Source organism: Lactuca virosa, chromosome 7 (genome assembly GCF_052849685.1).
Source record: "Lactuca virosa cultivar CGN04683 chromosome 7, Lactuca_virosa_CGN04683_v6, whole genome shotgun sequence".
Classification (NCBI taxonomy): Eukaryota; Viridiplantae; Streptophyta; class Magnoliopsida; order Asterales; family Asteraceae; genus Lactuca; species Lactuca virosa.
The window spans coordinates 108,782,374-108,796,478 of record NC_136432.1 but is presented as its reverse complement, the minus strand read 5'-3'; the positions used below and the strand labels follow the sequence as shown (position 1 = coordinate 108,796,478).

Here is a 14,105-nt window from a genome sequence, read left to right as displayed (position 1 = left end):
TGGTGGCACATATGCACCACCTAATGGAGTCTACGGTCCAAGGAGATTGCCTTGGCCGTAAACCCATGTGTTCTTGGGGATTCTTGGTGTTTTTCAAGGGTTTAACAAGTAATCTAAGCACATAACTAGTTAAGAGGGGTGTACTTACTTATAGGAAGCTTGTAAGAGTGTTTAAGGTCCAAAACACTAGTGTGTGTTCTTGGTGTTCTTGGTGAAATGAAGAACACTTGAAGATCTATGAAAAAGAGAAGATTTCATGGATGAAATCATGTGTAACTACTAGATGAAGTGTTATAACTACAAATCAAGAGAGGAAACACTTACATTTTTGGGAAAATTGGAAGGAAGATCTTATGATACTTGAGAGAGAAATGTGGGTGTTCTTGAGCTTGGAAGTGAAAAGTGAGGAAATGAGGAGTAAACTCATGCCTTAAGCATGAGTTCACGGCCAAGAGGAGTTTACGGCCCAAACTCCCAAAGTTTGGCCGTAAACACCCTGTTATGGTGTGAAATGTTTATTTGTTACACATTACTCCTAGAAGATACTTCCTTTTATTTGTTCGTTTGACGAATTTATATCAAAAACACCCAAACGGACTTTAAACCGGCTAAAAATTAACAGAAATGAATTTGACTATTATTTGTAGTGCTTGACTGAAGGGTTTTTACAAATAGAAATTTCGGGTTGTCACATTATACTTGTTGTCTGTGTGATACTTGTATGTGTCTGGTAGGGAGGTGAGTGTGGGCGAGGTCCCGTATCTCATCACTAGCCGAGTATGGACGGGGTTCCGTATCTCATTAGCAGCAGAGCAGGGGCGAGGCCCAAGTTAGAAGGGAGGTGAGTGTGGGCGGGGGCCCGTATCTCACTATCAGCAGGAGCGTGGACGGGGTTCCATGACTCATTAGTAGCAGGACAGGGGTGAGGCCCAAGTTAGGCGAGGCCTTAGATCAGGAGTATAGTAGAGTATGTTTAGCTATTCGTTATGTGTTATGTTATATGTTTGTATGTGTTTAGCGGGCGAGGCACATAAGCAGGCGGGGCCTGAGAGAAACAGATCTATATAGCGAGCGGGGCTCGATGCTAGGCGGGGCCTGATGCCGGGCGGGGCCTGATGCCGGAGCAAGTCCGATGTCGAGCAAGTCCCGATGCAGCGGGCGGGGGCCCAATATGTGGTTATGTATGTGGTATGTGATAGGTTGGGGAACTCACTAAGCTTCGTGCTTACGGTTTTCAGTTTTCGTTTCAGGTTCTTCCGGCAGCGGAGGGAAGAGCTCGGGATGATCGCATGACACACACCAATAAGTTTTTAGCCTGGGATGTTTACTCTGACAAAATAAATATGTTTGAAATGATACTTGTTTTCATATAAGGATTTATGTATGAATTGATTATGGTCGATTAATGATTTTAAAACGAAATTTTTGGTCATGATTTTTGGGATGTTACAGTTCCCCTTAATAGCAATGTGGTATTAGGTTATATAGTTAGGGAAAACCTCTTAATAACAATGTACAATCAGATCCCCTTAATATCAATGTATTACAATTTTTTGACATGATGTTATCGGATGAAATTGATTGTTTTGGTATATATTTGTTTCTATATTTTCGTTTTATGCGTAAATGAGTATCGTAAAGGCACGCCGTATATGCATATTGTAAATGGTTGCTGAAGTTTATGGCACGTAAATGCGTGTCATCTTCATTTATGACAGGGGCTTTAATGATACGCAATGTGTGTCCTAAACACGCATCGTAAGGTTACGACACACAAATGCGTGTCGTCTTCCTTTATAATAGTGCCTTCCTTGACACACAATGCGTGTCATAAATGCGCGTCGTAAATGCACGTCGTAATTCTACGACACGCAAAAGCGCGTCGTCTTCCTTTATGGCAGGGCCTTCCTTGACAAGCATTTACGTGTCATCTGTACCCTTTTATGACACACAATGCGTGTCATTAAAGGGTATTTTTGTAGTAGTGTTTTCAAGTTTGAATTTGTTCATTTGGAATCTAAGTTCTTCTACTTCATTTTTATTTACTATATTGATTTTTATTTAATATTAGTATTTTTGCCTCTTTATTATTATTCCTTAAATCCCATTGAGCTATATCCCCCAAGCCAAGTGCAACGTGCATGCAGGAGTTAGACACTTCTTTTGCGCCAGATCATCTAGGACTTAAATTAATATATTTCTTTTCGGGAGCGGTTCAATTCATTCTACCGGAACACAACATACAACTCTTCATTGTAATGCACTCTTCAAGTATGTTTTTCTCCCTTTCTTAACTTACTATGGCAGGTCTTTATGAATAACTCTAATAATAAGAAAAAAAGAGTTAATAAACCCTCTTGGCATAACCCTAGACATTCTTAGATCCTTTTTCAAACATGGTTTGATTTTTCGGAATTGATATAGAAAAGAACATAATAACCATTACAACACAAGAAAGAAAAATGAGGGGTTGCATGAAATTTTTAGAAGTTGCACTACTTGAAAAAAAACTCATTTCCTACTACAGTTTCCATCACAAAATCCTTCACTAAACAAATGTACATTGAAGTTACACTTATCGGACTTTGTGATAGATTTCCAATAGATTTGTGAAGGATCTACAAATTTTTACACTTCTACGATGAAATCGAGGGGTTGCACATGCCATCCCGACGCATGCTATGTCCGCCCCTGCCCTAAGAACACCAACATAATTTGCAAATGATTTACAAAAAAATGTCAATTAGCGTTTTGAAATGGTAGAACATAAAAAACTAAACACAAGTTTTAGTCAAACTAGACAAATAAAGGAGCATCACGTTCATTAGATTATGAGATGAAAAATGAGCTTAGAAGAATCAAGAGTGCAAATTTGCAATATCAGTTGAACGTTTAAATATCCACAATCGATCATACTTTGGAAGTGAGTAGTGAATTAAAGTTGTCATGAATTGGATTATAGATTTTCTAAGTGTTTAGACATAGAAATGGTTTACTGCAACATTCATGAGTACTTTTGAAATGGGGATTTAAGTATTGGATTAAACCCACGCTCAGTAAGTTACTTCATGGTATTTATCACGAGTAATTCTTAGATGATAATATCATATAGTCTTTAGACCAAGATATATGAGTTGTTGTTTATGAGTTGGTTGTGCATTGATAATGCGTAAATGCATCAGTAACTTGGTGTTATAAAACGTATTGTTGTGCATGATTTGATGAGTAAATAGTACAAACATATGAATCAAAGTTTATATGTTCCTTTTGCCCTAAGGGGGAAAAGCGATATCTTGGGCCCCTCGATGATTTGGTGTTGACTTATGTGTCGGGCCCGGTCAGGACTGAATTGATGTGTTTGATTAAGTTCTTTGTGATTACAAATCAAAAATCAGGAAACCTACTATTGGACAATGAGAATGATTTTGTTCCATGTCATTTGTTCACATGATATCTTGCAGAACGGATGATTATATGATCTCTTATCTTAGGACACGCAACTGACTATGTCATAGTTCAATAAAAAGCTATGAGAGCTACGATTGCTTATCATTTTTTGAAATCATACTTGAAATTATAGTTATTAGACTTATCCAAGTGGGAGACTGTTGGATTAGGTGTCTAAGCCCATAACTATAATTGGCATGTACTTGAATTGATAGTGGCATGGTCCTTTTGGGTTGCCTTCACACGTGCAACTAGTCAGGATGATTAATTGAGGAAGAGGAAGAATTTATTAATTGATTAATAAATTAGAATAAATGATTTATTAATATGTCATGGAAATAATATATTAATTATTAATCATGTTATTAATTAATATTTAATCGGAAATTAATTTGGAATTAATTTTAGGATTAAAGGAATTAATTAAAAGTGTAGGGACTAAAATAGCAATTGTTCAACAGTTGAACAAAAGGGTCCAAAACCTTCCTAGGGGAAGGGTGGACGGTTTTTTGATGGTATACGAAAGATTATTCTAGAGTTTCTAGAATATCTTATCATATATGGATAATCAAAGGAGATGGATAATTACCATATTTGAGATTAGGGTTATCAATAGCGTCCTTGGTGCACTATAAATAGAACCCTAGAGGCTTTGAATTTAGGCCACTCTTTGGAAGAAGCAATAGCCGAAAATTTGATCATCCTCCTCTCTCATATCATTCTCTTGCATTGTGTGTGTGTGAGCCATTAGAGGTGTTACACTTGTGACACTAAGTTCTCAAGTTTCACGATATACAAGGGAATCATTGTTATTACAATATAACAATCAAGGTACGTAACCTAACTCTAGCTTTATATCAATTTCGAAAATAGTAGACACTTCCTAGGGTTTCTCCTTTTATGTTCAAGTTTGCATGTTCAATTAGAGAAAACCTATATTCAAAGCATTCGGGTTGCATGCACACATAGGAATTGTTGTTTTGCTTAAAATCCATCACTTAAGGCATTAAGCGGTTCAGATTTTGTGTATTAAGAACTTAGTGGACAAGCAAAGTGATAAAGTTGGAAACTTTATGACTCTTGATGGTATTTTAGCCTTGGATCTGAAAGTTGGACGTGAGAGCTTATTGCATTAAGCTCTTGTTGAGGATTTAGGAAGCCTGACCGTATGCCATGTGTAACCTGGAGTATGCACCGCGTACGTGGTCAACCACCCTGACTACGGTCAAAGCTCGAGCACGCCCCGCGTACGAAGCTTGAGTCGACTCGGCCGAGTTGAGTCGATTGACTTGTTGATTTTGACCAGTTTTGACCAAGGGTATTTTGGGGAAGTGTTATTAATTTAGAATGGAAATGTCTTGACATTTAGGATGTGGGTTGAGCCGGTATTTGGGAGCAGAGTATTGATCATCTATTCTTCAGATTGTGAGGTGAGGGTTCCTCACTTTACTTAAGGGTCGAAGGCACCAAGGCCGGCCCATTGAATCCATTGAATTGATATCCTGGTTACTGTATGTTGTTATGCTGTTGTGATCCGTTAAATTCGTATGATTATTTGTATTTGTTGGGTTTGTGTTCATGTTTATTTGTTGCATATGTCGACATGTTGATTTGGGTTGAGGCGATCATGCTTTGTGATGTAGGCCAAGACACACGGGGACGACCGGATAGGCTATAGGCCATGCGCTGTGTACTCACCTGTATGCCTAGTGTAGAGGGTGCCTTCGCAAACCACTTGCTCGAACCCTTGTACCTCCAGGTATGTTGAACGTACCTGAGCCAAACCTCAACTTTTCCATTAAGCTCTTATTTCGTTAAGACAAAGCACCAAACTTCAGATCCAAATATCAAGGGACGTCTTAATGGATAAAGTCTTTGACATTATCCATTTGCCTGCATTCAAGTGGGTAAAAACTCAAACCCTTGGTCCAAAAGTCACCCAAAACTCCCAAACTCTTGCATTGATTAATGAAAGTGTCTAAGCTCTCATTTTTATGAAACTAGAAGCTCAAAACTATAGGAAACTACATTTCAAGGACATGGAGTAGCTCATAATCCATTAGACTAAACTATGGGACCAAAATGCATACAACCTCTAAACTAACAAGATCTAAGCAAATAACACATCAAGATCCAAGCTTTAAACCTCCCAATGAAGATTGAGGGCAAGATACTTCTGAATCCAAGATGCCTTGAGGTTCTAAGTTGATTCCACTTATTTCTTCTTCCTTCAAGATCACCAAAAGTACACTTTTAAGCTCAAAATGCTCACGCAATGGGTTAAGGTTAGCAAGGAACAATTTGGGAGATGGAGGCTGATGAGGGAAGAAGTCTTAGAAAAATAATGTTGCTTAAATAGGGCTCAAACCCTAAAAATTAGGGTTTGACCCTCAGCTACTTACACTCGACGTAAGTTGGAGTACGCCTAGTGTACTAGGAACAAACACGATTTCCACTTAAGGAGCCAAGAGACCAACTTTGCAAATATATTTCATATTAAGGGCATAAATGGGAAATACTAGGATCAAGGTGTTACACATCTAAAAACAGTTCTTAACAAATAAGTGTATACTTCATTAAAACGATGCATTAAAACGACGCACGAGTATAACACTTGTTACACTTACCACATGAACCTACAGCTAAAATGGTGGACAGATCTTCGTCGGATTATATATTTTTAATTGAAAACCAATTAAAAAAAATATATATATATTGCCCATTTGACCGTTGAAATATATACATGAGCCGACTTACTAAGTTATTCGGTATCTTGGATCCTTATCACATAACACTTCTTTCGATGTGAATCTATTATTAGATATTTTTATATCTTTGATAAGAAATTTATCGGCCTTCTTAATATGAACATCACTCGTCAAACTATTACTACTTTAGTGATCATTGTCATGGATGCATAATCCTAAACATATTAATGTTGTAAAAATAAAAACTTACATATGCGATATGCCGAAAGAACATTGAACATGTTATCACTTCTAATCATATTAATATATATTCTCGATATGATGTCGTGTACCATATTATTTAACCTATTAACTTCATTATTTTTATGTCGATGATATATCGTGTCTAATTATGCATGATTTGGTTGCTTATAAGGAAACAAACATATTTTTTGTTTGTTTATCTTTCTAAATATATATATCTTACAGATGACTACATCGAAAACCATTTCACTATCGTTATTGTTATGCCCCTCTAGTATATATATATATATATATATATATATATATATATATATATATATATATATATATATATATATATATATATATATATATATATATATATAATCTCAAGTTAATAGTTTTTTCCTTTACAATTTCAATGATAACAAAATAAAACCAAAGCAAAATATATCTTGGATTTAAAGAAAGCATTCAAGACATAAAAAAAAAAAAAAAAAAAAAAAAAAAAAAAAAAAAATAGTCGGAAAATATCTTGGATTTTTTTGCTATATAAGCTGGGAGTGTTGGAGAGGGCTCCACATTCGTCAAATCCTAGGTTTTTAGGTCTTTCTTGTCTTCACAGATTGACGCGGCTCAATCTTCCTCGAAGCGCTTTATTTATTTATTAATTCATCCTCTTTCTCACAGATTCATGCTCAATCGTCATCAAGCTCCTACCTTTTTATGAGTCAATTTTTGTTCTAGATTGATTTTGTTTTTAACAGATTGAAGCTCAATCTTACCTTTTTTTAACGAATCAATCGTTGTTTTCACAGATTGATGCTCAATCTTCGTCAAGCTCTTATTTATTTATTTATTTTTTTTTTATGAATCAGTAGTGCTTGTTCTCACAGATTAATGCTCAATCTTCATCAAGCTCTAACCTTTTTTTTATGAATCAATTTTTGTACTAGATTGATGGCTCAATCTTCATCAAGCTCTCTTTTTTATTAATCAGTACCTGTTTTTAACAGATTGATGCTCAATCATCATCAGTTACCTTTTTTATGAATCAATCGCTTGTTTTCACAGGTTGATGCGTAATCTTCGTCAAGCTGTTTCTTTTTTTATGAATCAATGCTTGTTCTCCCAGATTGATGCTCAATCTTCATCAAACTCTTTCTTTTTTATGAATCCATCCGTGTTCTCACAGATCGATGGCTCAATCTTCATCAATCTCTTTCTTTTTTATGAATCTGATTGATGATTCAATCATCGTTATAGTCAATCATGAAGATCTCGCTAGATCGGAATGTTAATAGTTTGGGTTCACCGATACCAAAAATAGAAAAAGAAAGAAAGATCTACGATCTGTTCTGGTATGGAGAACATCGTAGACGGTGTTCATTTCTTCCGGAAACGAGGTTTAACAATCGAAGTCCAAATGATGATTTCGCAAATGTCGAAAGATCCAAGGAATAAGAAAATCGTTGTGTTAAAAGTGGAAAGTATAAGTGAAAAAGGCGATTCAGACAAGGAAGCTTTTGGATCTGAAAGTTTGATGAAGATTGAGTTGAAAAATCTTCAACCAACATCAGTGAACAAGGTAGATTGCTTCTTCAGTTCCTCGTAATCATTAATTCTCTCATGATTTTTATAGTAACCAAAACCAGAAGTTATGTTTCTGTAAAGTAGGCTTTGAAAGAATAATCTTTCAATGAGATTACATGTCAGTTGTCATCCCAGAAGTAAATGGTTTCAGGTCTTGCATTAATACATCTTAACCACTTAGGAAAACTCAAACTATGCAAAATTTGATAGTGTATGTACTATGTAGGACAAATATATTGGTGTTCTTATGGAAATTGGTTCCCGAAAGTACTATGTTATGCTCTTTAATGTAACAGACTAATAGTTAATGAATAAGTTAGGTGCATGTTAGTTGAACCATATAACTTACATGCCTGTTGCTTATTATATGAGCACCGACTCTATACTCTAGTATTTATGAATCAAATGTAAGAACTTTAAATGCTCACTGTTTCTTGTCAAATTTCTAATATGAGCTCTTTCATTATTAGTCTGTGATGTTTGATCTTTCACTTCGTAAATAAATCGTATAAGTAAATACTAATGTAATCCTCTTGACTTGACCATGGCTGTAAATTTTGCAGGTTGTTCTGTTGGTTGAGGTTTTATGATACAATGAAAGCGAGGACCTTATGAATGCAAAGTGAGAAAGGATTGCTGGCTTTGCAATTGTGTCAATGAGGTATTATTTCTTATGTCTTTTAGTATTATTTGGGTTCTTTGAGAAAAGTCATAATGATGACTACTCATGTGTGACATACACACACTCACACACTCACACAAACATGACTGGTTGCTAGGATTAGGGTATTAATTTGAACATTTTTTATATCTTCACTTTTGTCGCTTTTGATCATAATGGAAATTGGAAGGTCTGATTTCAAAGATTCTTTCCATTAGTTTCTAGATGCACTCTCATTAATAATCTTTATTATTAAGTTTTTAATGTTAATTGTAATAGCATGTATCACATGTCGTACCCTCTTTTGCAATAAAATACGCTATAAATTTGGGGGTTGTTTGGCATTTTTGCTGTATATTTTTAGTAGAAGTTTTGTGCATTAAATGTAGAGTAATTTCAATTTGGAACATTGTTTATTTCTAAAAGTTGTCCCACTAAAACAAGAACACATTTTTTTATGCATTAAATGCCTAAGTTGTAAGTTAACAAGCTAGGTTGTTAAGTTAGACAACCGAGGGATATAATTAAAAATCAATAAACTATAATTAAAAAGTTGAAGGTAAAAAAAAAAACTCATGGTATTTTACGGGAGGCTTGGACAACATGAACTTTGTGGAGTTTGTAAGAAAGGTGGAGACTTAGTGCTGTGTGATGGATGCCCTACGTCATTCCATAAAGGTAAAAAGATTGATATTTATTTATTATAGGTTTATAATGATTAATAAATCTGATTTTTATTCTTTTTGGTGACATAGAATGTGTATATGACACAAGTGCCCCTCAAGAAAAGTGGTTATGCATATATTGTAGAAACTCTATGGAATGTGTGGTTCAACATCTAGGATTTGATACAATTGAGCAGATTGCAAAACGTGGTATTTAGATTGTTTATAATCCTGAAAAATATGATCTTTGTTGCATGTTGTACTTGCAGGTAACCCTAATTCTATAAAATTTGCAACAATTTTATTACACAATTTCAAATCATGTAATCATGTTTGAATAACTTTGGGGTATACAAAGCCTATGATTTCAACACAGTCGGCTTCAGTGATAAGATTGTTCTTGTTTGTGATAAGGTAATTGTAATTGGAGTAATTACATTTTTGGTCCCTGATTTTCTCTAGTTTTTTCGGTCTTGGTCCCTAAAGGTGTAAGGTTGCAATTTTGGTTCTTATATCACTATTTCATGTGATTTTGGTTTCTGGCTTGTCTTAGTTAACAACCTCGCTGTTAATCTTTTTTGAAATAATCATTGTGCTTTGGACTAAATTTTCTCTTGTTTTCTAAAACACCTTGCACTTGGTGTAGATATAATGTTGGCAACTATATTAAGCTTTTAACAAAATAAGCATATGTAGATTTAAAATTTTTAAACCTTAACTAAGAATGAAAAGAAAATCACAACTTTGGTCTTTGTGGTATACTGATTGTTTCAGTTTTGGTTCAAGGTTAAAATGGTCATTTTAAAAAATTCAGTTATGTTGTGTTTTCATTTTTATTAGTTAGATTTTTTCCCAAAGCCATTTTCCATACCTTGTGAGAGGGAATATCATATTGGCTATTTGAGGGAACATAAGAAGATTGATCTGAAGGTGTGTGAATTTGAATTTAGTTATTTACTAAAATTTCCTACTTTTTTTACTTGATTATATATGATTGATTGTTGATGTGTTACAGGAGTTGCCATTTGGCAATTGATTCTGCAGTGTGGACTGTGGAATACTTCATTTGGTTCTAGAGAGATTGGTGGCATGTGGCCCCGTGAAGGTCGTTGATTCTCTTATGGGTTTAATCAGCAATTCCGAGATGAAGTGGATTGTTTTGCATGGGAAAGATGTTTCTGATGAGAACAAAGTGTTGCTTTCACAAGCTGTTGACATCTTTCATGTGAGTATAAACTATAAACTAGAAACTGTTGCTTTTATTATTATTATTATTATTATTATTATTACTCCAACTCTCACTCCTACTCCCACTCCCACTCTCTTACTCTTAGTCTCTTACTATTACTCTTACTAACATTATACACTTTAACAATGTTTTTGCTCAATAATGACATTATAGTCTTATAACTTACTCGTAACATGAAAACAAACATGATAATAGGTTCACAAGAATGTTGGTTGTAGCTTTTGAAATTTGTCTAGTAGTAAAATCCCAAAGGTAGACTACTATTAGTATGATTTAATATGGGAATTCATCATGCTTTATTAAATTAGTATGATTCAATATAGGTTCAATTCAACACAAACTTGTAGTTCATTTTTTGTTCGACAGTTTTGTTTAAACCTTAGTATATTCAACCGATGAGATATCAATAGAATTAAAATACACACATCTATATAAAAATTTTCATAAAACTAGACATAATAAAATTTGTATCTTAAGCATCCTTTCTTCAAGATGAATTATATTTGTACATTCTCTTCATCAAATAGTACCAAAAGAGAACAAATGCCCATTAATGTTTCTTGAAATAAACCTCTTATTTCATTTTGTGGTAAAGTGTTCTCAACAAACATAGACTCATATTTATGTCATTATGTGCCTTAATGATTATTTAGGTTAGCTATTAATCTAGATATAATGAATGTTCCGTATATTCCATTGGGTTTCATGGAACTGGAATCGTCTCTTTGTGCTCTTCTTGGTTTTTAATTGCATTACAAGATCTTCTCTTACGGCTTCAACTTCAACTTCAACATACATATATGAGGTCATCTCAAGGTAATGGTCACAAAGGTCTTTTAGCTGTGTCTCTAATGATGATTTTGTCCTTTCAACCTTAGATTTTATAGGATTTGATGAAAGACTATTACGCCACTCAGATTTTATCCCAGAAAATATATGCAAACTAGTTAAAAAGGGGAGACAATCACACTTGTAGAGTGCATTAAATGAAGAGTTGTATGTTGCGTTTGAGAAGAATGAATTGAATAGCTTCCGAAAAGATAACTATTAATTCAAGTCTCATATGATCCAGCTGTGTCAGGGAAAAGAGTAAAAGAAGCATCTAACTTCTTCATGCTTGTTGCACTTGGCTCGGGGGGTATAGTTCATTGGGACTTAAGGAATAATATAAAAAAATAAGAGGCAAAAATGTTAATATTAAATAAAAATCAATATAGTAAATAAAAATGAAATAGAAGAACTTAGATTCCAAATGAACAAATTCAAACTTGAAAACGATCTTTATGATTCTCAAAGGATGAGAGCCAATGAGAAAAATCTCTGGTACATTAAAGACATGTTCAATAATACAATAGAGTGTCTTTTTTTTTCATAAACTGAAATAAATGATATTTTTTATATATTTTTTCGAAAATGATTTATATTTCATTCCGAATTAAGACATAAGAAACAAAGCATGGGTCTAAATGTCAACACACATTCGTAAGTCATATCTTTTTCGTTACCAAGTCACCTTCAACCTTAGATTTTATAGGATTTGATGAAAGACTATTACGCCACTCAGATTTTATCCCAGAAAATATATGCAAACTAGTTAAAAGCTACAACCATGAAAACTAGTTGTACATAAGTGTAATCCTTATAGCTTTCATCAACTTACTATAATTGTGAAAATCAGTTGACCTTTGACTACTAAAAGTCAAAGGTTGACTAGTTTTGTCAACATACTAACCAATAAGCTCTATACTCAATATTTGCATCAAGAGTCTCATCGAGCAATGCTTCATGCATCTGTATTTTTTCTGCATTATCAATGTCTTCTTGCAAACGAGTCTAACGAACACCCTGAAAAATAGACGATATAAAAAATAACAACAATAAAGATTCATGGTAAAAATACAAGAACACTTGGTTGGTGAGTAAATCAAAATCAATTTTTTGTTTACTTATTTAGCATTTTACTCCCTGATTTTGTTGACAAAAGTCTTAGATCTTCTTCTAAAGCATGAACTTTCTTCAAGAATCCGTCTTTTTCTCCTTCAATTTGTTAACTTGTGAACTGGTATTGGAAATTTGCACTCTTGATTTTTCTAAGCTCGTTTTTTATCTCATAATCAAATGAACGTGATGCTCCTTTATTTGTCTTGTTTGACTAAAACTTGTGTTTAGGTTTTTATGTTCTACCATTTCTAAATGCCAATTGACATTTTTTTGTAAATCATTTACAAATTATGTTGGTATTCTTAGGAAGGGGCGGACAAATCATGTGTCTCGGGATGACACGTGTAACCCCTCGATTTCGTCCAATAAAAGTGTAAAAATTTGTAGATCCTTCACAAATCTATTGGAAATCTGTCACAAAGTCTGATAAGTGTAAATTCAATTTACATTTGTTTAGTGACGGATTTTGTAGTGGAAACTATAGTAGAAATTGAGGTTTTTTTCCGTAGTAAAGCAACTTTTAAAAATTTCGTACAACCCTTGTTTTTTTATTTCTTGTGTTATAACGGTTATTATGTTCTTTTCTATATCTATTCCAAAATATCAAAACAACTTCCAATAGTTGCTACTAGTGAAACCAACAAAGGAAAGGTATATATTCATCATATTATTATTCCATTTGATTTACACATTTTTAACATCAACGATTTTTATATATAAAAAAATTGTATAAATACATTGATTGAATTCAGGGTTACTTCCAACTTTTCTTCAACTGCTTTGAGAAACTACTTGCGTATCTGAAGGTTAAGAAGATGGTGGTTCTAGCTGCTGAGGATGTTGAATCCATGTGGATTCAGAAATTTGGTTTTGAAAAAGTAACTCAGCTCAGGTATTATTATTATTATTATTATTAAGTGGTTTCTTAATTCTTATTATAATGTTTCAGTCATTTTCATTATTACAGATAACTTATATATATATATATATATATATATATATATATATATATATATATATATATATGTGTGTGTGTGTGTACAACAGAATTGACATCAATTGCAGCATTTCAAGGAACATGTTTGTTAGAAAAGGAGGTGTTGGGGCCTCAAGGTGGAGTCACTTTTCAAGATGGTTTCCGTTTCAGTCTTTCCTATGCAGAAGTAAATTAAGAAATGAATGAATGAGTGAATAATAATAACCTTTTGGTAGATTTGTGTTCTATTAATGGTTAAAACTACAAACATCCATCTTGGGAAGATGGAAGTTTTTACTTTTTATGTTATATGCTTATAAATGGTTTGTGGTATGTAGAATTTTGAAACACGTTTGGTTTTGTTATGACTTATGAATGTGTGTTGACATTTAGACCCATGCTTTCTTTCTTATGTCTTAATTTAGAATGAAATATTAATCATCTTCGAAAAAATATATAAAAAATATCCTTTATTTCGGTTTCAGAAAAAAAAGACACTCTTTGGCTCTCATCCTTTGAGAATCATAAAGATCGTTTTCAAGTTTGTATTTGCTCATTTGGAATCTAAGTTCTTCTACTTCATTTTTATTTACTATATTTATTTTTATTTAATATTAATATTTTTACCTCTTATTTTTTTATA

General features: G+C 33.6%; 1 protein-coding gene across 4 annotated transcripts; it reads left to right on the top strand.

The window, feature by feature from the left end:
- Positions 1–6,978: 6,978 nt before the first annotated feature.
- LOC145124709 (uncharacterized) lies at positions 6,979–13,851 on the top strand. 4 transcript variants are annotated; one of them, XM_079060156.1, is made up of 6 exons: positions 6,979–7,965; positions 8,534–8,631; positions 9,566–10,226; positions 10,312–10,521; positions 13,239–13,378; positions 13,534–13,851. In XM_079060156.1, the coding sequence occupies exons 4-6, from the start codon at positions 10,417–10,419 to the stop codon at positions 13,667–13,669; spliced, it is 381 nt and encodes a 126-aa protein (XP_078916282.1). In that variant the 5' UTR covers positions 6,979–7,965; positions 8,534–8,631; positions 9,566–10,226; positions 10,312–10,416; the 3' UTR covers positions 13,670–13,851. The 4 variants fall into 4 exon arrangements, with proteins under 4 accessions (XP_078916282.1, XP_078916280.1, XP_078916281.1 ...); XM_079060154.1 differs by having other exon boundaries at positions 8,534–9,309; positions 9,387–10,226; XM_079060155.1 differs by having other exon boundaries at positions 8,534–9,710; positions 10,137–10,226.
- The last annotated feature ends 254 nt before the right edge of the window (positions 13,852–14,105 follow it).

Excerpts from the sequence above, each read along its gene's own strand:
- LOC145124709 (XM_079060156.1), top strand. The coding sequence starts at position 10,417 with ATGGGTTTAATCAGCAATTCCGAGATGAAGTGGATTGTTTTGCATGGG. Across the intron at positions 10,522-13,238 it reads AAGCTGTTGACATCTTTCAT|GGTTACTTCCAACTTTTCTT; the intron begins GTGAGTATAAAC and ends GATTGAATTCAG. Across the intron at positions 13,379-13,533 it reads GAAAAAGTAACTCAGCTCAG|AATTGACATCAATTGCAGCA; the intron begins GTATTATTATTA and ends TGTGTACAACAG.